This window comes from Pan troglodytes, chromosome 12 (genome assembly GCF_028858775.2).
Source record: "Pan troglodytes isolate AG18354 chromosome 12, NHGRI_mPanTro3-v2.0_pri, whole genome shotgun sequence".
Classification (NCBI taxonomy): Eukaryota; Metazoa; Chordata; class Mammalia; order Primates; family Hominidae; genus Pan; species Pan troglodytes.
Window position 1 is genome coordinate 25834927 of NC_072410.2, and position 25098 is coordinate 25860024.

The window sequence follows — 25098 nt, forward strand, 5'->3', positions numbered from 1 at the left end:
TCAAGCTCCTTCTGGGAAGAATAGGTAGGCTTGGATTTATTACTGGGTTGAACCTGACATAAGACTGGTAGTGTCAAACTATGGTTCCATCTGCCAGATGAATTATACTTTGTAAGCCACATTAGCCCCCATGATGCCAGTATTTAAATACAAAGCTAGAAATGATTAATAGGGTGAGAAAAGCATGTTGAAAGCTCAGATAGGCTGAAAGCTAGGCAACTTACATTAAACAGTAAACTAAGCTGTGAATGCCAAAAAAAAAAGTACTTAAAGGAAATTAAACAGGCTACTCCAGTGAATGCACAAATGATAAGTACAATGGTATTATTGCTGATGTGAAGACAGTTTTAGTGGTCTGGATAGAAAATCAAATGAGCCACAACATTTCGCTAAGCCAAAGCTGAATCCAGAGCTAAGCCCTAACATTCTTTAATTCTGTGAAGTCTGAGACAGGTGAGGAGGCTGCAGAAGACAAGTTTAAAGCTAGCAGAGGTTGGTTCATGAGGTTTAAGAAAAGAATCTTCATAACATAAAAGTGCAAGGTGAAGCAGCCAGTGCTGATAGAGAAGCTGCAGCAAGTTATCCAGAAGATCTAGCTAAGATCATTGATGAGGGCAGTTATGCTAAATAACAGATTTTCAATGTAGACAAAACAGCATTATACTGGAAGAAGAGGATACCTAAAACTTTCACAGCTATAGAGGAGAAGTCAATGCCTGGCTTCTAATCTTCAGAGGACAGGCTGACTCTCTATGTACTGGCTAATGCAGCTGGTTACATTAAAACATTAAAGGCAGTACTCATTTACCATTCTGCTACATTTTTAAGTTCTTCTAAACCTATGCTACCTATACTCTATAAATGAAACAACAAAGCCTGGATGAAAACACATCATTTACAGTATGGTTTACCAAATATCTTAAGCACACTGTTGAGACCTATTGTCCAGAAAACGTGTGTGTGTGTGTGTTTGTGTGTGTGTATACGTGTATGTGTGTGTATGTATATATGTGTGTGTGTATATATATATATATCTTTTAAAATATTACTGCTCATTGACAATGCACTCATAACCCAAGAGCTCTGATGGAGTTGTACAAATGTTGTTTCCATGCCTGCTAACACAGCATTCATTCTGAAGCCCATGGATCAAGGACATTTTATTATTTAAGAATACATTTTGTAAGCCTATACCTGCCATAGACAATGATTCTTCTGTGTATCTGCACAAGGCAAATTAAAAATCATCTGGATTTTTTTAGAAAGCAATCACTATTCTAGATGAAATTAAAGATATTTGTGATTCCTTGGAGGAGGTCAAAATATGAAGTTTGGAAGAAATTGATTTCAGCCCTTATAGATAGCTTGCAGGGTTTCAAGACTTCAGTGGAGGAAGTAACTGTGAGTGTGATGGAACTAGGGAGAGAACTAAGAGTAAAACTGGAGCCTGAGCCTGTGACTGAATTTCTGCAGTTTCATGATCAAACTTCAATGTACTAAAAGTTGTTTCTTATAGCCCATCCATCTGAGATGGAATCTATTCCTCGTGAAGATACTGTAAACACTGTTGAAATGACAAAAAAAAAAACACCTATCTTATTATACAAACTTAGTTGATAAAGCGGTGGCAGCATTAGATAGGATCGACTCATTTTGAAAGGTGTTCTACTGTGAGGTAAAATGCTATCCAACAGCATGGCACACTACAGATAAACCTTTCATCAAAGGAGTCAACTGATGCAGCAAACTTTACTGTTGTTTTATTTTAAGAAATCGCCACAACCACCTCAATCTGCAGCAACCACCACCTTAATCATTCAGCAGCCATCAACACAGAGGAAAGACTCTTCATCAGCAAAAATTAAAATTCACTGAAGGCTCAGATGATCATTTGCATTTTTAGCAATAAAGTAGTTTTTAAAGTATGTAATTGTAGACATAAGGCTATTGCACACTTTATAGACTATGGTATAGTGTAAAAAACTTTTATATGCAGTGTAAAACCAAAAATTCAAGTTCTTATTACATTGTGGTTGCCTGGAATCACACCTGCAATATCCCTGAAGTATGCCTGTACAAGAAATCATGGATAACATACTAAAATAAATTTGGGAAACAATTCATTAACAGAATGATAGTTCTGAAGTAGAAATAGATATGATAACAAAAAACAAATAGAAATTCTAGATATAGAGAATACAACAAACTAAAAATTTAATACAATGCTTCAGCAGCTGATTTTATTAGCAGAAAAAAAGAATCAGTGAGCTTAAAGAAAAAACATTTGAAATGATTCCTTCGGGGAAAAACAACAACAAAAAAGAATAACAAATGCATATGGCAATTATGGGACTCAATCAAACAACCCAACTTTCATATAATATCAGTTTCTGAAGGAGAAGAAAAAGAAAAAGGCCTAGAAAGCATATTTAATGAAATAATGACTAAAAATTTCCCAAACATGAAGAATGATGACAACATTGAGGTATGAAAACTGCAGAGGTCATGAATCCATTTCAATCCAAGAGGCATTTATCAACATACATCACAATGAAGTTATTAAAAATGAAAAACAAAGAATACTGAAAACAGCAATAAAACAAGAAATACATCACATTCAAGGGAGCTTCAATATGGCTTTCAGTGGATTTCTCTGCAGAAAACCCTACAGTCCACAAGAGAGAGGGATGATGTATTCAAAATGCTAAAGCAGACAAGCAAGCAAACAAACAAAAATGCCAATCAACAATACTGTTCCTGGCTGGGTGAAGTGGCTCATACCTGTAATCCCAGCACTTTGGGAGGCTGAGGCAGGTGGATCAGGGGGTCAGGAGTTCAAGACCAGCCTGGCCAACATGATGAAACCCCATCTCTACTAAAAATACAAAAATTAGCTGGGCATGGTGGCATGGGCCTGTAATCCCAACTACTTGGGAGGCTGAGGCAGGAGAATTGCTTGAACCTGGTAGGCAGAGATTGCAGTGAGCAAGCTTGAACCTGGGAGGCGAGATCACACCACTGCACTCCAACCTGGGTGACAGAGCAAGACTCCATCTTGAAAAAAAAAATGCTGTGCCTAGCAAAGCTGTCCTGTAGAAATGAGGGAGAGGGAGATATAAAAACCTTTCTATACAAATAAAAAACCAATAAAATTTATAATCAATATCCCTGATTGATCAGAATTACTAAAGGAAGAGCCTTACATTGAAATAAAAGCCTAAATAGTAAGAAAAAACATCTAAAAGTAAAAAGCTTCAATGCCATCAGTAATACACAGTCATGTTCAAAATGCTCTAATATTCTAAGGGTGGTTTGTAAAGCAATTTTATCCCTACTAGTAGGGTTAGCAGACAAAGGTATTGAAAATAACTGTAGCTACAATAAATTGCTAAGGTATATAAGTATGAACTAAAAGGGTAAGTTTTGACATAAAATTGTACAATTGTATGGGAGAGAGAATGAAAATGTAGACTTTTGGATGCAATTAAAGAGAAGTTGCTATCAGAAGTTGTTAGAGTAGTTTGTTATAAGAATATGATATTTTAGGTAAGTTTCATGATAACCACAAAACAAAACCTATCATAACTGCACAAAATAAAAAAGTTTATTTTGCAATTTATCCAAAATTTTAAAGCATACCACCACAGAAAGCCATCAAGCTATAAAAGAGTTCAGCAAGAGAGAAAAAGGGAACAAAGAACTCATAAAACAATCAGAAAAAAAATTACAAAGTGGCAGTAGAAAGTCCTTCCCTATAAATAATTACCTTGATAGTAAGTGCATTACATTGTCAAATAAAAGGACATAGAGCATCTCAATGGATAGAATAAAAAACAAGATTCAATCATGTGCTGCCTACAAGAGACTCACTTTACCAGTCAAGACATATATAGGCTGAAACTGAAAAGATGAAAAAAGATATTCCATGCAAATGCAAACTAAAATAGAGCAGGGGAGCTATACTTATTATTAAAAGAAATAAACTAAGTTAAAACCTATAAAAGAGATAGGGTTCACTGCATAACGATAAAGGAGTTAATTCATCATGAAGACATAATACTTGTAAATATATATGCACTCAAGGTCACAAGACCTAAATTCATAAAGCAATTATTAAATAATCTCATGAGAAAAATATACTGCAATACTATAATAGTAGGAGACCTCAATACTCCAATTTCAACCATGGAAAGATCATTTAGAAAGATAATAAATTAACAAACATTAGATTTGAATCACACTTTGGAGCAACTGGATCTAACAGATATACCCAGAACATCCTATCCAACAGCAGAAGTGTACCTGTTCTTCCGAAATGTGGGTGGAACATTCTCCAGTATATGTCATATGTTAGGCCACAAAACAGATCTTAACAAATATTAGAGAATTGAATTATAGAAAGAAAATTTTTGCATCCCAATGGCATAAAGCTAGAAATCCGTAACAGAAGAAATCTTGAAAAATACATAAAATAGCAAAATTTAACATATTCATAAATGGCCCATGAGTTACAGAAAAAATTTAAAAACATATTTTAAGACACACAAAAATGAAAACACAACATACCAAAACTTATACAATGTAGTTAAATCAATCATTATACCTCAATGAACTAGATGAGAAACAAAGCCAAGAATTAGCAGAAATAAGAAAATAGCAAAGATTAAAGTGGAAATAAATCAAATAGATATGAGAAACCCAATGGAAAGAATGAATACTGAACTTCTTTTTAAGGCGATAAACAAAATCAACCAATCCGTATCTAGACTAACTAGAAAAAGGACTATTCCAACAAATAAGATCAGAAATGAAATAGGAGAAATTACAACTTAACTCTAAAATACAAAGGATTACAATTGTTCATATAATGAACATTTATATGCCAACAATTTGGATAACATGGAAGAAATAAAAACATTTCCACAAATATACAACTTACCAAGACTGAATCAAGAAGAAACAGAAAATCTGAATGGACTAATAAATAATAAGGAAATTGAAGCAGAATTTTTTCTTTTTTTTTTTTTTTGAAGCGGAGTTTTGCTTTTGTTGCCCAGGGTAGAGTGCAATGGCACAGTCTCAGCTAACTGTAGCCTCCGCCTCCCAGGTTCAAGTAATTCTCCTACCTCAGCCTCCCAAGTAGCTGGGATTACAGGCGCCCACCACCACACCCATCTGATTTTTTGTATTTTTAGTAGAGACAGGATTTCACTATGTTGGCCAGGCTGGTCTTGAACTCCAGACCTCAGGCAATCCACCCACCTCAGCCTCCCAAAGTGCTAGGATTACAGGCGTGAGCCACCAAGCCCGGCCTGAAGCAGAAATTAAAAGCCTCCCATGAAAGAAAAGCATAGGACCAGAAGGCTTCACTGCTAAATTCTGACAAACCTTTAAAGAACTAATACTAATTACTCTCAAACTCTTTCAAAAAACTGAAATAGAGGAAATACTTCCAAACTCATTTTATTAGGCTACCATCATTCTGATACCAAAGACAGACAAGGACACTACAAGAGACGAAAATACTAGGCCAATGTCAGTAACGAACCCTGATGCAAAAATCTTCGACAAAACATTAGCAACCAAATTTAAGAATATATGAATGGAATCATTCACCATGATCAAGTGGGATTTATCCTTTGGATGCGAGTTTGTTTCAACATATGCATATGAATACATGTGATAAAATGCATGAACAAAGTCAAAGACAAAAATCATACGATTCTCTCAATACATGCAGAAAAAGCACATGACAAAATTTAAAACCCTTTCATGATGACAGCTCTCAACAAATTAAGTGTAGAGAAAATGTATCTCAACACAAAAAAGAACCGTGTATGACAAGCTCTTAGCTAACATTATTCTCAACAGTGAAAAGTGGAAAGCTTTTCCTCCATGTTCAGAGACAAGACAAGGATGACCAGTCTCACCACTTCTTTTCATCGTTAACAGTGGAATTCCTAGGCAGAACAATTAGACAAGAAAATAAAAGCATCCTACTCAGAAAAGAAATAAGTGAAATTATCTCTAATTGCAGACAACATGATCCTGTATACAGAAAACCCTAAATATTCCACCAAAAACTGTTAGAACTGATGCATGAATTCCATAAGGTTTCAGGATACAAAATAATCTAACAAAGATCAGAAGTGTTTCTGTATACAAATAACAAACTACCTGAAGAAATTTTTTAAAAATCCCAAGTATGATAGCAACAGAAATTAAATACTTAGGTGTAAATTTAAGCAAAAAATTAAAGGTCCTGTATATGAAAAACTATAAAACACCAATGAACAAAAATTTAAAAACACAAGTAAATGAAAAAAAAATTCATGCTTGTGGATGGGATGAATTAATATTGTGAAAATGAACAAAATACCAAAAGGAACATATTTGATGCAATCACTATCAAAATTCCAATGCCATTCTTTTACAGAAATGGAAAAAAAATCTTGACATTTGTATTGAACAGACCTAAAATAGACAAAATAATCTTGAGCAAAAAGAACACAGCTAGAGACAGCATGCTACCTAATTTTATTACATATTGTAAAACAATTGTAATCCAAATAGCATGGTAGTGGCATATAAATGGACAAATTGGCTAAACAAAATGGAAAACCCAGAAATAAACCCACACACAGTCAACTTATCTTTGACAAAGGTGCCAAGGACATACAATGGTTAAAGGACAGTCTGTTCTACAAATGGTGTTGAGAAAACTGAATATCCACAGGAAAAATAAAGTTAGTCCCTTAACTTACACCACATACTAATATCAACTCCAAATGAAGATTTAAATAGAAGGCCTGAACTGTAAAATTACCAGAAGAAAACATAGAGTTAAAGCTCCACAACACTGGTCTCAGCAATACTGTTTTTGATGTAACCCTGATAGCAGTCAACAAAAGCAGAAATAGACAAATTTCTTGTGGCTTAGTTTTGAATTTCTGGTCATTTACTCAATCTGGTCATTACTTTCCCACACTTCATGGTTACAAGTACCAGCCAAGAGGTGGATCCACCTTCCTACTGCAGTATCTGAAAATCACTGTCTGTTCTATCCTCGGCCTGACCCTCTCTGGCATTCTCGGGATCTACATTTTGATGGAAATGTAATGCTCTGGAACCCTAGGCATATATGAACCAGAAACACGTATGCAGACTCTACTTACCGACAGCAACATAGTTGGAAATATAGTAATCACAGTTGGATAGGAACAAATATTTTATATCTCTTTCTTAGAGATCTGGATTCCACTAAAACGGATTCATGGATGTCAGGGCATTAGGGGTGTGGACTGATAACAAACCTCTCCTTTTTCAGTGCCAAACCAACTTAGAAATAAAAACAAAAGGTCAGATCAATATCCAAATACATTATTCCTCCTAAAGCTGATTTAGAAACTATGGCTTAATATTGACCAAAAAAGACTTCTAATATTGCCCCCTAGCCTTGACTTCAGAACCTGAACAAAAAAAAGTTCATCTGAAGAACAGTCAGTTACCCACCCAGTGCAGGGAGGGTCTTCACCTGCCTTCCAAGTCTCCTGTTCAGAATCCAGAGGAGAAAGAGAGACTAGATGTACTCATTGATCACTGAGTAAGTTTGCCTTACTAATAGGCAAACGTGGACCAATGGATTTGATGGGACCAATGGATAAGATTTCCCATCCACCAAATAAATCACATCTTCTCCTGGCTCTGGGAATGAGCCAGATAAAGGTGAAGAGTTGGCAGTGTTTCTACTCAATATTTGTGAGAAGACCGAAGGTGTTGTCAATGGGTAGATAGAACTGGAATGAGGTGGGAAAGTTTTACTCGTTTGACCAACTTCTTTTCATTCAAGTTGTATATGCTGAAGGTAGCCGCTAGAAGAATTGACTTCTGGAAAGATGATTCCCCTCACAATTGCTTGATCTTGAGTATTTTTATTTTTGTGTTAAAGAACTGATGTTGGTTTGTGTACACTGAAATAATGGGGGGAAGCTCTGTATGGAAGGAAAAGAAAGTTTCCTTTCTTTTCTAGAGCCGTCTGTTCAGGTTATCGGAGTCTCCCTATTCATGGGATGAGTGTCCACAACAAACTCCACAATCCTGTGTCTGGTCATTGAAGGTATGTATCAGAGTGACACTTGGAAGCATGGTATAAAGAGGAAATATGCATTTGTCAAATGAAAAATTAAAATATAAGAAAAAGTTTAAAAGGAAAAACAGAATGAGAAGGGCAGGGGCTTGATTAGAGTTTTGTCAACTGGGACAAACTTTGCAGTTTTAGTCAAATATTGCCATCTTTCTAGTGGAAGACTTTGACATGTAAGTTCTAGATTATACTTTCATTTATAAATAACTGTGTAGCTTAATGAGATGGTCCCTGTTAGTATCTTAGGCCATCTATTGAAGGTTTACTAAATTCTTCCAAGGCATGTGAGTCTGCTCCTCAGCAAAGCAGTGACAAACCTGCTTTTCCCTGGTTTCCCCAACTATGTAAAACCTTATTAAAGAATTCCTGAACAATATAAAGTTCCCTCAGCAAGACGGAACTTCCCAAGCTCTTGTCTCAGGAGAGAATGTGGATTATAGAAAGATTGTGGGTGTGACTGGAGTGGGAAGTTATTTAGGTAGTAAGATTTTCAGGCTCGGCGCAGTGGCTCACATCTGTAATCCCAGCACTTTGGGTGGCCGAGGCGGGCAGATCACAAGGTCAGGAGATGGAGACCATCCTGGCTAACAGGGAGAAACTCCATCTCTACTAAAAATACAAAAAAAAACTAGCTGGGCACCTGTAGTCGCAGCTACTCAGGAGGCTGAGGCAGGAGAACCGCGTGAACCCAGAAGGCGGAGCTTGCAGTGAGCCAACATCTCGCCACTGCACTGCAGCCTGGGTGACAGAGCCAGACTCCGTCTCAAAAAAAAAATAATAAAAAAAAAAGTTAAAGAGGCCAAGAAACATCATTTAAAACACGATATAAATTTTCATCAGACATAAACGATACAAAAATATTTTCATTTAATAAATACTTTTGCATGTCACACATTTAATGGGAAAATATCATGTTAACAGCCTAGTAATACAATTTTATTGTCTTAGATTTTTTTGTCAGCATGTATTCTTTCTGTTTTGTTTTGCATTTCAGATGGAGTCACTCTGTTGCTCAGGCTGGAGTTGCAGTGGCACGATCTTGGCTCACTGAAACCTCTGCCTCCTGGGTTCAAGTGATTCTCTCACCTCAGCCTCCCGAGTAGCTGAGACTACAGGCATGCACCACCACACCCAGCTAATTTTTGTATTTTTAGTAGAGACAGGATTTCACCATATTGGCCAGGCTGGCCTTGAACTCCTGACCTCAAGTGATCCACCTGCACTGGCCTCCCAAAGTGCTGAGAATACAGGCATGAGCCACTGCAGCCAGACAGCACATATTCTTGTTATGCTTTTAAAACTAGTTATTGATTTAAATGTTACTCATTAGTAGATTCTAGTGCAGAAGCTATAGAGCAGCAGTCCCCAGCCTTTTTGGCACCAGGCAGCAGTTTTGTGAAAGATAATTTTTCCACAGATGGGGGTTTGGGGGATGGTTTCAGGATGGTGATTCAAGCGTATTACATCTATTGTGCACTTTATTCCTATTATCACTACATTGTAATACATAATGAAATAATTACACAACTCATCATAATGGAGAATCAATGGGAGTCCTGAGCTTGTTTTTCTGTAACTAGATGGTCCCATCGTGAAGAGATAGGAGACAATGATATATCATCAGGCATTAGAGTCTCATAAGGAGCATGTGACCTAGATCCCTTGAACGTGCAGTTCACAATAGGATTTTCACTCCTGTGAGAATCTAATGGCTTTGCTGATCTGACAGGAGGCAGAGCTCAGGTGATAATGTGAGCAACGGGGAGTGGCTGGAAATACAGATGAAGCTTCACTCGCTTGCCTGCCACTCACCTCCTGCTGTGCAGCCTGCTTCCTAACAGGTCATGGACCTGTGTGTGGCCTGGGGGTTGGGGACCCCTGCTATAGAGGATTCAGATTTAAATTCAGAAGTTAGAATGAAAAAGAATTATATTCTTTATCTAAATGATTTCACAGTTAACTAAGAGAAAGTCAGTATATGTTGAAAAGTTTATCAGTGTTAATAAGAATGAAAAATATGTACAATATGCAATTACTATTAAATATAATTTGCCCATAGTTGCACACTGAATTCATTATCATGGCAGTTAAGTATCAGAGCTTCTGGTTTCTCACTCTTCATTCATGTATTCAGCAACCATGTGCTAATGTACTAGGACAAGCACTGGAATTACAAGATAAAGATGATACGGTCCACCCCTCAACAACTGTATGCTATAATCTGAAAAAACAAACAGGCAATTCCCATACGGAATCATACATACAATTACAAGCGTAAGACAGCACTTATTGGAAGACATAGAAGGGATACTAACCCAGGTTTGTGTCAATATTGTAGGCTTTTTGGTAGAGGCAATTCATAGGTTGATATCTGAAGGGGAAGGAAAGCACACGTAGGATAGAGGGAAGAAGTAAATGCAAACAGCTGGAGGTGAAGACGATCACTGTGGAGCTCCATGTAGTCTAGTTTGGCTGGATGCTAGAACAAAGGTGCAGAGTATGGTAAGTGGCGAAAGATAAGGCTGAATAACTTGACAAGAACCACACTGATGTGAGAGTTTTGATTCCATGCTAAGGAATTTTCAACTTTTCCCAGGGGCAAAAGTAAACCAATGACAAAGTCAATGACTAGAGATTTAAAATGTCACTGGTCAAGTGACTGCTTGTGACCTGTAATTGCTTAACTAATTATTATCACATGAGTGTGGGGTCTGTTAGCCTTAAATCACTACCTTAACCTTGAGAAGTTGATGATGTCTTTGTTTTGTGAGAACAGTTTCAGTGTGCAGGCTGACAGTTCTATAGGGGTGGCAGAAGAAAAGTGTAGGGCCAGAAAAAAAGGGATACACAGACTTCTTGTGATTTTTTAAAGCTATGGAACATGATGAATTAACAAAGTATAAGTATACCCTTCACTGTGAATGTTTATGTTTTCACATCTTTCACTAGATGTGTGTAAGAAAAAATATTTAATGTAGCATTTATTAACCAAGCAATTGAGAGAGAATACCGTTCACTACTTAGAGTTTATTTCAGAAATCAATGATTTGAATTTAATTCATAAATTTTGGCAACATACCTTCATCTAGCTCTCAAACACCTGCAGCATCTGAAATAAATCAAATATTACTTATAATGTTTCAGTCAAACAAGAGACATTATCATGTAAACCCACTGTAAGTCAAGGAGCATCTGTACTGTAGATTGATCATCCCTAATCTAAAAATCTGAAATCCAAAATGCTCTACAATCTGAAACTTTTTGAGCACGGACATGACACCACAACTGCAACGTTCCACACCTGATCTCATGTGACAGGCTCTGGGGAAAACAGTAAAAACTTTCTTACCTGCAAAAAATTACTGTAAAACATTGTAGAGAATTACCTTCAGGCTATGTACATAAGGTATATATGAAACATAAATGAATTTCATGTTTAGACTCAGGTACCATCTGCAAGATATTTCATTAGGTATATACAAATATTCCAAAATCTGAAAAAAATCTACTTTTGGGCCCAAGCATTTTGGACAAGGGATATTTAACCCGTCCTACTGGAAAAATAAAATTCCTTTTCAGTATGACAGAAATTAAGAGATCAGCTTACCAAACTTGAATGCTGCAGGATTTTCTCAAGCCGCTCAATTTGGTCATCCTGTTTTTTAATAATTTTTCTCATCATCACATGTTCTACTTCAAGCCTAAAATGTGCATTTTAAAATAATTACTCTCACACATAATTTTTTTTAAATCATGTAAATTCTAAACAAACTTCTGAAGGTATAATTACACAAATTCTTAGCAATCACAAAAGTAGACGATTGGGCTACTGTGTCATTTTTCTACCTGTGTTTTGGTGATAATATGCAAAATTTAGGAATAATGTAGAAAAATGATGTATTTCAATATAGCTTACAAATGAAACTTTTTTGGCTTCACAAAGACATACTAATTATCATAACTGATACAATTTTCATACTACAGTGCTCTTTTGCTTTATAAATACTCAAGTTATTTTGTGTGCTGCTTCAAATTTTACTTTTGTGCGTTGCCTTCCATCTCCTTAGTACATCTTATAGTAGCTGTAAGTTGATCCTGTATTTCTTGAAACTGAAACAAAGAATTTTAAAAAATTACATTTGGAAATGACCTAAATGTCCATGAGTAGATGAATGAATCAACAAAATATATATAAAATATTTTAGACTATCACAATCTTTTTTATTTATAAAAGGTCATAATCTAGGAGAAATCATCCCATTACCTGTTTTTTATAATTAATTTTAGTGGGACACTGCTACACCCCTTCAGTCTGCATATTGTTCATGGCTACTTTTGTGCTGTAACTGCAGGGCCGAGTTATTGCAACAAGGATCTTACGGCTCACAAAGCCTTACATAATACTATCTGGCCCTTTACAGAAAAGTTCACAGACCCCTGCTCTAGGACTAAAACACAACATTCTTCTTGCTTTTGAATTACATTTTATCAGTTAAATACTCAAACTTACAAACTGGTAAAATGTGGAAAGATAAAGGATTACATCAGGCTAAGCATTTATATTTTGAATTCCAAACACTACCACATCAACTATAATTTTATTTTTTGTATGTATGCATTTAGTTTTATTATAGCAAAGCAACTTGCACATTTTTAAATATTTAAAACTAAGCGTCATCTTTTCTTTCTAGGGAAACAACAAGAAAATTTAAAAACAAGCAGGAACAAAATTAAAATCGACAAAGTCAGTTCCAAATAAGATCCTACAGGATCTTATTGACTCTCCCATTGAATAGCAGGACTCAGGTCATCATTAGGAGAGAAGTAATTTAAAAGCGTCATCTTAAACTGCAAAGGTGTCCATTAAACATGCCAAAGGAGAAGCCCTGTTGTCTAAATGCCCACTTAACCAACCCAAACATCTCAAACCCATCCTTTGCTGACCTTCTATAACCCCCTTTTTAGTTTAGCTTTTTCTACAAATAAGAGAAAATAGATACATGTTGGCAAATGCGAACTGTCCATATTCATATAGAGACAGAGTGTGCTCTCTGAGCCCAATACAAAAGGAGTAATGATTTTCATCGAAATAAAAATTTATTCAGTAAAATGGCCTTTCTGAACAAGTTAACCTGAAATCTATGAAATAAGTATACACAGGTTCTTTATACATTCAGAAAAGTAGAGACTAAAAAGAAGATAATTTTCTGAAACATTCCATTAGACATTATCCTCTGAATTAATCTGGCTTGCCTCACCATGCCAATAGAGAAATCATTAAAAATAGACTGTTTAACAGGAAAAAAACTCTCTCAACTTCTGTGAGAAATGATGCATAATTCTCAACTTTCCTAAGGTTAAATATTTAAGAAAAAAATATATGTATAAAAAATGGCAGAATGAAAGCCAGAGATCAAGATATAGGTGCATTATAATAAAATCTTAATAAAATTAATAATAAGGAAAATACAGAAGAAAGCCATCCACTATAAAATTTTAATAACATTAATTATCATAAAAATACAAAAGAAAGCCATCCACTAAAATTAGTACCCCAAAACACTTTATATTAGTTAACTAGCTACAGATTAACAGTTGTTGGTGTGCAAAGTTGCATACATACTTGACTTCTCATCTGGTCTAATTTCTTCCTTGAATCCTGCATCCCATTTTCTAAATAGGTGCAGTGACGCGATGAAGCATCCAGCAAAGCTTTTGTTGCTGATCCTTTGTTTAAGACATCATCTCGTTTTTGTTGAAGCTGTCTCACAGCTACCTGATAAGATGTTATTTTTGTTACTGATTTTACAAATCACCTTATTATTAAACCATTAATAATATTTAACTCTAAAGCATACTCTTTGAAAAATATCACCACACAGACTGATTCACCTTCTTTTCCTCATGTGTACACATTCCTGTGTATTACTGAATCCAGTTAAGGATACAGAAGGTGTTATCTTCCTGCCAAACTGGTATTGTTATTCACACAACATATTCAGCCCACTAGTCATTCCTCCCTTGATGAATCTGCAATGCTTAAAAACCTTCTGAAGTCTCAAAAAGAAATGAGTATGTGGGTGAGACTGATGGTAGTAAATTATACATTGTGGAATGATTTCCCTCTTTTTTTAAATTAGAAACTCAAATCAACCTCAGAGTTCCTCACATTAAATCATCTGCTTAAATCCTTCCAATAGATGTCTATCTCAGAAGAAAAGTAAAATTCCAGTGGCCTTAGATGCTCTAAGTAACCCGCCCTCCACCTCCTGCCCTGACTCAGCTGCTATATCTTTCCTCTGTACTCACTCCATTCCTACTCTACGTGAATCCTGCCACTCCTCGTTAGTCTGAAATCCTCCTTAGTCTGAAAATGAGGATCCAGTGTCAAACTAATAAATCACAGATAGCTATGCCTCTCTTTGTCCTGGACAAAGTTATATCCAAATGATAGTAATTGAGCCTTGAAATAAAAATTATGAGCAATGTTTTTATTTAAAAACTGAAAGTAAATTATAAATGCCAGTGGGAAGATTAAATCAAACATGATTTGGCTAAAATTTACTACATTTTCCCCATATTATAATAGAAGTAAAGTTAGATGCCTTGAAAGAATAGAATGATCATATCTATACATAATTTGAGATTGAAATAGTTTCAGATTTAAGTCAAATTGACATGAAGAAAAACAAAATTTTACCAACTAAGACATATTTAAAGCTACTGAAGAAAAGTAATTATGAAATAGGGAATACACTTCAGTTTATCTAGGAAATCTGAAATTCACTGTCAAAGTACCCCACTTAATTGAATCAATTTCAAAATACCATTTTAGGTATGAGCATTTCCATATACCTGATTTATCATAGTCTTAAAATGTTGCAACATAAATACATTAAAATTATTACTTCATCAGTATAAGACTACATTATTAATGTTAGTCTATATTAACATTTTATAACTTAAAATTTTATAAGCGACACATTGACTTTAATCAGAGGAAAGCATCTCTCAGTTCTAACTTTGACTTGCTGGAGACAAGGAATGTTTCTAAGCAGATATATTTATCATATGTATCCTTTTTTATATTCAACTAGATCCAACATTCAGCTGTAACCAAATATTACTTTAAATTTTACTTCAGGAAGTTTGAAAAATACTTATTTTTCTTGATACTTACTTCTCTTTCTGCTTTCTCTTTTTCATATTGGCATTCTTTTTCTTTCGAATGATTCAATCCATTGACCAACATTTTATTGTCTTCTTCTAGTAAAAGACGGTGCTTTCTGCACTCAGCTTGAAGGTTTTGTACTCTAGCATCGCATCTGGCTTGAATATTAAGTATTGCTTTTTCTTGATTGTCAGCTTTGTTGCGAGCATCATCCAGTTGCTGTTGAAGCAACATATTTTGTTTTTTTAGTTGACAAAATCTTTCCTGCTTTTCTATGCATTTTTCCATTGTATTGTATCCACTTTTGTACATTTTTTCAATGTCCTTCATTTGACTCTGTTTTTGCTTTAGCTCACTTTGCACGTGTTCAAAAACCAAAGCCTTTTCTTTCAGAGCCTCTCCTGTGTAATGGAGCTCAGTTTTGAGGACTCTGGACTTACTCTCAGCTTTAGAAAGTTGCAGAGAAAGAATCAGAACCTGAGAATTCAAATTTTCCTGTAAATGACAACATTTATCTACTGTGCCCTGGAAAGCAAGCTCTTGGTCTCTTTTTGATGAGTGACTTTGATCATGATCACATAGAGCAGCATTCAGTCTACAACGGTATGATTGCATTTCTGTTTCCAGTCTTTGCCTGCTCTCTCTTTGCTTCTCCAGTTTGGAACGGAGCGTTGTGTTTTCATCCGTGAGAGCAGCAAGCTGTCCACTATAAGAGGCTATCGTTTTTGCTAATGTTTCCCCATTCCGTTTTAGAGCCTTTTGAAGGTCTTCACGCTTTCTTTTCACAATTTCAAAGTCTTTTAAGTATTTCTTTTCCAGGTTTTGGTTTTTTATTGTGTCTTTTTCCAGCCTGAGCCTGGCAATTTCATCTTGCATCAAGCGGTTTTCATGCAGCAGGTCTTCTTTTTCATCAGTTTCAGAAACCTAAGTAAAACAAAGCAAACTTGTAACTAGTATCCAATAGGATAACATATTGTGATTGCTTCTGAAATTAAATAATAACCCGTACATTTATACAATGAGAGGTTGCCATAACTGGATATCTAACTGGGAAAAAAGAAGTTGAGTCAAAACCTCAAACCTCATACAGCATAAATTCCCCAGAGTTCAAAAGTTTATTTGAAGACAGTGAATCCATGAAAGCAAAAAAGAAACCACTAGATAATTTTTTTAAATTTCAGGATAAAAAAAGGCTTTTACTGAATTACAACAAATTGCAAGGCATAAAGAATTAATAACTATGACCACATTAAAAAATTGGGTTTACACTCTAACATCTAAACTATACCTCTCCCTATAGTGAGAGCCTTAGCTTGGCAGATATTTGGACAGATGAATGACATTTTCCAAATTCTTTAAGTTCCCTTTTTCTAAAATATTGTATAGATATTCTACTTTTCTAATATTGTTACGGTCAGTTTTAAGAATGACATTTATTGATAAATGATAAGTCTAGGCATTATACTAAGCACTTTTACGTGCACAAATCAATGAACTCATTTAGTTATAATTCTATAGCAAAAGGTTAAAAATATAAGCAAGCTGCAGGATTTTTCCCAGCTTTTCTGACTCTATTCCTAGTGCTCTTCCACCAAATCAGTAACTTCTGTGAGGTAGATATATACATACAAAAATAATCTTTTATTTCAAGACACCAAAAGTCAAGAAAATTAAATCTATAAAGCTCTTCTTAGAAAATCATGAGATTATTTGCTACTGTGATAACTTTTATTCCTTTTCCATAACATTTGAAACATAATTAACATGAAATAGGGGAAAATATGCTGAACTATGTCACTAGGAACAAAATACTTACAATATCATTAAGTATATATTGTAGAATAGCATTGTTTTCAAAAGGCCTTTGAACTAAAATAAAATATTTCAAGATTTATTATAAATAATTATAGCTATAAATGCCATGATTCATTTTTAAGATGAAATAAAATTTGGGGATTGTTCAGGCCTAAATAATATACGTTAAATGAAAGAGATGGTATAAGTAATATTAATAAGAGTAGAAATATGAAGTTTTACCAAACATTAATTTACCTGATTTGAATTATTTCCTCCTGTCTTCAATTCCACCTCCGCTGATTTGAGAGCCGGTTTAATTGGTTTTGTCACATCAGCTTCTATCCTATATTGCTCTTCTGTTATTCTTAACTTTTCCCTAACTTTTTGGTGCAACTCTTCAACATTTCTTCTTTTCTTTTTTTCTTGCTGTATGGCAAATCTGTAAATATACTTATCTTAGAATTTACCTTATCAGTGAGGACCAAGCTCTAATTTTTTATCTTGCCCAAATTCCTACCTAAGGGGTCCAGGGAGTCGTGCCCTACAAACCATGGATTCTCATCAGATGGGTTTTATTTGACCCTGTATATTGTGACTTGCTTTTCAATCTGACTCTGGCATAACCTTATGAGACAAGGAAGAAAATATTTAATCCAAAATATATTTCCTTGCCATGCCTTGAAATTGCCCTGCAAAGTCTCTTGTGGGAAAAATCCACATTCTATAGAGAACCCCCTTTCCCCTTTGTTTTCCTTCCTTTCTATGCAGATCCAGGGGATATTCAGCTGAGAGCCAGGCACCCTTTTGGGTCTGATAAGAAACATTTTACAATCTGCTCTCTCTGAAGTCTGCTGAGAGATTCCTCTGCACAGTAAAACTTGGTCCCCACAATCATTTATCTTAACCTGAACATTTCTTTCCATTAATCCCAGGTCTTCAAATAAACTCAACCAATTGTCAACCAGAAAATGTTTAAATTTGCCTACAGCCTGGAAGCCCCAGCTTTGAGTTGGCCTGCCTTTCTGAACCAAACCAATGTATTTCTTACATGTATTTGATTGCTGTCTCATGCTTCTCTAAAATGTATAAAACCAAGCTGCGCCCCGACCACCTCAGGCACATGTTCTCAGGACCTCCTGAGGGCTGTGTCGGGGGCCACGGTCACTCATATTTGGCTCAGAATAAATCTCTTCAAATATCTTACAGAGTTTGACTCTCTTTGTTGATATTAGAAAATAAAACATTCATATGTTGGTTTATTATCCTAATAAAGTTTCTATGTTCTTAAATACTATTTTTCTTTCTAGTTCTCATGTTTTTAATTTCTCACCTCAATCTCATCCAAAGGGCATGTATAAGTTGAAATGTATTAATAAAAGAACATCCTGCATAAGTTTCTATTACTAGTAACTCTAGCAAATATTATGAAAAAGGACGTTGAAAATTATTCAGTAAAGTTACAAGATAAAAATTATCTTTTCTTCACACAGTAATTACTCCTCAATTAGGATGAATCATTTAGAGTTAATTAACATAAAGTTACTTTTTATAAACAAGCTGATACATTCACTAGAAATACATTTTCATCGTCATGAAACATTCATTGCAAGTATCCCTAAACATAATTTACATTGTAAGATAACATTTTTGATATCTTTATGAAACATATATCAGCAGATTACTGTAATCCAAGACTAGGTTAAGAAGGTAATATGTTACCCCACACATTTTAAGATTGTTTTTTGGGTAACACTTTAAGTCTATCCTGCTGATTAGTATGTACTTTATAACATATTGTAAAATCGGTTTTGGAAAAACACAAGATCTAATATTTAATTAAACAATAAAGAATAATACATGTCTTCAGCATAAAACTGAATTAATTTTATCTACATAGCAGAGAGAGATGTTGAATAAGCTAATCAGCAATCACTTTTCATTTTACTTTTTATTCCCAGCATATTAAGAATAAAACTGGATACTTTTTCTTTTTTTTTTTTTCAGAGGGAGACTCCTACTATCACTGGGCTGGAGTGCACTGGTGCAATCTCTGCTCACTGCAACCTCTGCCTCCCAGGTTCATGCGATTCTCCTGCCTCAGCCTCCTGCGTAGCTGGGATTACAGGTGCAACCACCACACCTGGTTAATTTTTTGTATTTTTAGTAGAGATAGCATTTCACTATGTTGGGCAGACTGGTCTCGAACTCCTGACCTTGTGATCTGCCCACCTCGGCCTACCAAAGTGCTGGGATTACAGGCATGAGCCACTGCACCTGGCTGATAATTTTTAAAATAATTATTCTGGGTAAAGAATAATATCTGTTTTATAATCTGTTGGTTGAATTATAAATTAATATAAACATTCTTAAGAACAATTTAGAAATATTGATCAAAGATCTAAAACAGATCTAAAAAAGTTTCTATACTTTAACCAGAAGAATTTATCCAATGTAAATAATTAGAAATGTAGAAAACTATGTGTATATAAAAGATGTTCCTTGTAGCATTATTACAAAAACTTTTTAAAACCTAAAATTCAATTCATCAATTAAATAATGAGATTTCCAAAAGGTAAAATTCTATACAGCCATTAAAACTATGATTTAAAAGAATATGCATTTAATTATTAGAGAAGTATCACAATTAAGAACTTGTGATATTATATCCAATAATTTCACACTCCATAAGATTAAGAAGCTTTCTTCCCTGTTAAATCCTAGAAGGAAAGTTCGCAATTACAAAACTTCTCCTTATACATCTTTAATATAAAACAAACACTTCAAACATTTATTTAAAACTAGATCATACCTCAAACTACAGAGTTCTTTTTCCAATTCAAGTGTTTCATGCTCTAACTGCGATTTTATTTCTTCTTTTTCAGATAGTCTCTTTTGTAGTACACTAGCCTTATTTTTCATTTTTTGAATTTTTACTCTAAGTTGCTTACAGTGGTTATCTTTAAGTTTTATTAATCTTTTCCATAAACAAAATGTATTTTTAATTTTCAATAGGTGAACACAATCTGTAACCAGGAAAAAACAAAGTAGAGATAAAATACATGAGTAGATTTTTAGATATAAAGGACTGTGCATTTTTAACATGTATTCATTCATACGTTGAACAAGTATGTACATATTGAGTGCCTACAAGGTGGAAGATATTATAGTAAGGTCTGCAGATAAGACAACACCTCTGCTATTGTTTTAGCTTAAAGTATAGTGAAGAACCAAGATAAAAAGGTGACAGTTATAAACTCAGATAGGTCCTGTAAAAAAAAAACACCATAGTTATGTGATTGCATAAGATAATTTGATCTATACTTCACCCAGGGAAGATTTCCCTGAGGAACAGATGCTACACTGAGAAATGAAGGATGAGAAAGAAGCAGTTAAGCAAAGAAGAAAGCAAAGCACTCTGGCTAGTTTGCAGCATGTGCTGTGCTGAAGCTCTGCTGCAATCTGTTACTAGCTCTGATGGAGTAACAGATACTGATTTTTCATCTTATCTGAAAGAATAAAAAACAAAACAGACAAAATACATTAAACTGATTTTCAACACATTGGACTTCAGGCAATGAAGATGGTAGGTGATCACTGAAAGACAGAAAACAAATACAGCAGGCCTTACAAATATCCCAGCTCTTTTGACAGAGTTTTGATGGAGGTTCAAGGCCATGACAAAGGGAGAAAATCTGACATAGAGCTGGGGTGATGAAGCTGAGAGGCCAGTAAAACCAAAGCAGATAGAGATCACGGGACAGAAAACTGGAGAGAAAAAAGCAGTACAGGAAACAAATCCTGGAGATGTGCAGAAATTCCCTCTTGGGTATTTAGTGGAGTAATGAAAAGTGCTTGTGTGCTAGGAAACTTCCTAAGAACAATGGAAAATAAAATTTAAAAAAACAGTTAAAGAAAATTAGCAGAAAAGATGTCTGGGGTTCACACAATGACTGGAAGAGGGTCCATTCCCATGAGCCAGGCCAAAATACCACATACTTCACAGGACAATGAATACTCAGAAAGGTCTTGCTTCAGGAGTGAGGAAATACCCCAAATCTAAAAGCAAGAATGGAAAGATTATAAGTAAATCTCTGTACTCCAAATAAAACTCAAGATAATAAAGTGGAGGCAGGGAAGGTTTTTTTTTAAAAAAAACACAAACCATACTTGTAGAGACGCAAATTACATTGTCAGAATTAAAAACTATAGTGGATGGAAATAAACACAAATTAGAGATAACAAAGGAAAAATTCCTACAATTGACACGATAAACTGCAAGAAACTTTCAAGCAGCTAATAGATAACTCCCCAAATAAAAAAGAAGAGACAGAAAAAAAATTAAAGAAAAAATGACCAAAAATATTCTAACCTTAATACAAACCATAATCCCACAGATTCAGGAAGGAAGTGTCTGGGACAGAAAAAAATGAAAATGTATCATTGTCATTTTTTATACCATCTAGGATGTATAATATTACTGAAGGTGAACTGAGATAAGTTAAAATTATATACTAAAAATCCTAAACACTAAGATAGCAAAACAGTTATCGCTAATAAACCCAAAAATATATATAAAATTGAATCATAAAAAACAGTTGACTAATCTAAAGGAAAGCAGGAAAAGAAGGGGAACAGAGAACAGTTGGGACTAATAGCAATCACACAGCTACCAGACAAACATAACTATATCAATAATCACATTACAAATGACACTTGTCTAAGAACCTCAACTATAATACAGACTGTCAGGCTCAGCAAGAAAGCAAGACCAAACTACAGGCTGCCTATAAGAAATGCACTTTAAATGTAAAGACACAAATTCGTTGTAAGGATGGAAAAAGATACATGCTAACAGTTGGCAAAGGCAGCTGAGCAGGAGTGGCTGTATTAATACCAAAGTAGATTTCATAGCAAAAAAACATTTCAGCAATAAATAACCAAGTTCATGTCACAATAGTAAAAGGTTCAGTTAATCAACAAAACATAACAATCCTAAGTCTTTATGCCCCTAATAACAAACCAGCCTCACAATATATGAGATCAAAGTGGATAGAACTACAAAAAGTAACAGACAATTTCTAGGTAATCTGAGGTTTCAATACCCTTTACTCAATAAGTGATAGAACAAGAAGGCAGAAAATCAGCGAGAATAGACTTGAACAACACTATGCTTTTCAAGTACCCACGGAACACTTACCAAAATAGACCATATTTTAGGCCATACAACAACTCTCAATTAAAGGATTGAGTCAGAAGGATTTAAGTCATACAAAGTATGTGCCCTGACCACAAATCAATCAGATTAAAGACCGATAACAAAAATAACTCTGGGAAATACACAAATATTTGGAAACTAAGTAACACACATCTAAATAACCCTGGGTCAAACAGGTAATGAAAATAGAAATAGAAAATAGAAAATATTCTGAACTGAATAAAAATTCATCAACCAGAATTTGTGGAATGCAGCTACAGCTGTACTTGAATACAAATTTTTAGCACTGCTGAATGTCTACATTAGAAGAGTCTTAAATCAATGACTTTGACTTCTACCTTAAGCAACTAGATAAAAGAAGAGTGACTTAAACCCAAAGCAAGCAGAGGAAAGGAAATAATAAACATCTGCTGTGGTCTGAATGTTTGTCTTCCCCAAAATTTATATGCTGAAAGCCAATCACAGATGTGACGGTATTAGGAGGGGGGATTTTTACAGGTAGTTGGTCATGAGAGCGAAGCCCTAATGAATGGGATTAGTGCTTAGTGCTCTTATACAACAGACCCCAGATCTCCTTCACCCCTTCTGCCAAGTGAGGGCACAGAGAAAAAGAATTCATTCCTGAACTAGGATGTGTTCCCTAACCATACACCAAACACAACAGCATCTGGATCTTGGACTTTGCTGAACCCACAACTGCGAGAAATCAACTTCCGTGGTTTGAACCAGTCTATGGTATTTTGTTACACTGTTGGTTCCAGAAGAAACAATAGAAAAAAATCAACAACACAAAACACCTTGAGGAGATCAATAAATGTGATAAAGCTCCATTTAGCCAGGCTGCTCCAAATAAAAGAAACAATACAAATTACTAATTTCAGAAATAAACAATGTGACATAATTATAGATTCTACAGATACTAAAAATATAACAAGATATTATAATTTCTATGTAAGTAAACAGGACAACTTAGATAAAATTAACAAATTCCTTTAAAAATGAAAATTAGCAAATCTCAATCAAGAAGCAATAGATAATGTGAATTGCCCTATATCTATAGAAGAAAGTTAAGTTATAGTTAAAAACCTTCCTAAAAGAAAACTCCAGACCCAGCTGGCTATGCTGGTGAATTCTACAAAACATTTCTGGAAGAAAATAATACAATTATACATAAACTCTCCCAAAAGAAACAGAAAGAAGGAGTGTATCTCAACTCAGTCTGTAATGTTAGCTTTACCCTGAACCAAAACCAGAAAATATTACCAACAAGAAAATTCCCTCATGAGCACGAATGTAAAAGTACAACCAATTTGTGATGCAACGAAGACATCCTCCCATAGTGGAGTGAATAAACTGTGGTTACACAGCCATACAGTGGAATATCACTCTACACATAAAGAAATGAGCAATCAATTCATGAAAATATGTGAAGGAACCTTAAATGCATATTACCAAGTGACATAAGCTAATCTGAAAAGGCTACTTACTGTATGGTTCCAACTATATGATCAGGAAAAGGCAAAACTATGGATAAAGTAAAAGGGTGCCTAAGGGTAAGAGACAGCAGGAAAAGATACATAGGCAGAGCACAGAGGATTTTTAGGGAAGTCAAAATAATTTATATAACATGGATACACATCATTGTACATTTGTCCAAATCCATACGTGTAAAGTACCAAGAGTGAACCCCAATGCAAATTATGGGCTTGGGGTGATTGTGATGTGTCAATTTTGGCCCATCTATCATAGCAACTACCACTATGGTGAAGGATACTGGTAATGAAGGAGGCTAAACATGTATTGGATTGGGGGTATACAAAAAAATATCTGAACCTCCCTCTCAATTTTGACAGGAACATAAAACTGGTCTAAAAAATAAAAGTCTTTATAATAAATTCTAAATGAGACTTTAGTAAATTGTATCCGACAGTATAATGAAAAGGTAATACATCATAAACAAATGGGGTTTATTCCAGAAATGGAAGGTTGGCTTAACATTGAAACATCATCATTATTTACCACAAAACAAACTGAAAGAGAAGACCCATAGGATCATCCCAACAGACACAGGCATCTGATAAAATTTACTCCTGATGTCTCAAAGAAGAAACACTCTCAGTAACATAAGAATCCAAGGGAAGTTCTTCAGCATGATAAACAACGTCTATGATGAACCTACAGCTAACGTGCATCATAGTGAAAAACTGAATGCATTTCCCATAAGATGAGGAAGAACATGGGAATGTCTGCTTTCACTACTTGCTTGTAGCATTGTTCTGGAGATTCTAGTTAATGCAGTCAGGCAAGAAAAAGAAATAAGAGGCATCCAAGTTTAAAAAAAAGAAATAAAATTGTCTTTATACACAACCATGACCACAAAATAGGTATGGGTAAACCCCAACCTGTGGGCCAGCTTCTTGTCCGATAAGCTTTTATTGGAACACAGCTGTGTTCATTAATTTATGGATGATCTATGGCTGCTCTCATACTAAAATGGCAGAGTTTATCAGCTGCAAAAGAGACCCTTTTGCTACAAGCCTAAAATATTCACTATCCTTAGTAAGAGGGTAGTTTGAGAAAGAAAGGTTTAACAACCTTTGGTCTATGAAGAAAATCTGATCAAATCTACCAACGATGTGCCAGAACTAATAAGTGAGTTTAACAAGATTGAAGGATACAAATTCAATATAGAAAAATTAACTGTATTTCTATATGCTAGCGATAAACAATCAAATGAAAATTTTAAAACTATCATTTTCTATAGTTTTATAA

At 34.8% G+C, this 25098-nt stretch overlaps 1 protein-coding gene across 22 annotated transcripts in view; it reads right to left on the bottom strand.

Annotated features, from left to right (window-relative positions):
- LOC107973137 (ankyrin repeat domain-containing protein 36C) overlaps positions 1–25098 on the bottom strand; it is a 126639-nt gene that overhangs the window by 3030 nt on the left and 98511 nt on the right. For 13 of the 22 annotated variants that reach the window (XR_010149306.1, XR_008546476.2, XR_008546474.2 and 10 more), the window contains 8 exons: positions 19921–20134; positions 17367–17550; positions 15324–16238; positions 13767–13919; positions 12183–12253; positions 11751–11844; positions 11223–11252; positions 10459–10622 (listed from right to left, as the gene is read on the bottom strand). Coding sequence is in view for 4 of the 22 variants with exons in the window: in XM_054678646.2 (XP_054534621.1) it covers positions 11229–11252; positions 11751–11844; positions 12183–12253; positions 13767–13919; positions 15324–16238; positions 17367–17550; positions 19921–20134 (1655 nt within the window). In the remaining 18 variants the exon portion in view is untranslated. Of the gene's footprint in view, positions 1–10458; positions 10623–11222; positions 11253–11750; positions 11845–12182; positions 12254–13766; positions 13920–15323; positions 16239–17366; positions 17551–19920; positions 20135–25098 lie in introns of those variants that run through there. The other 9 variants (XR_010149319.1, XR_010149316.1, XR_010149315.1 and 6 more) reach the window with 5 other exon arrangements.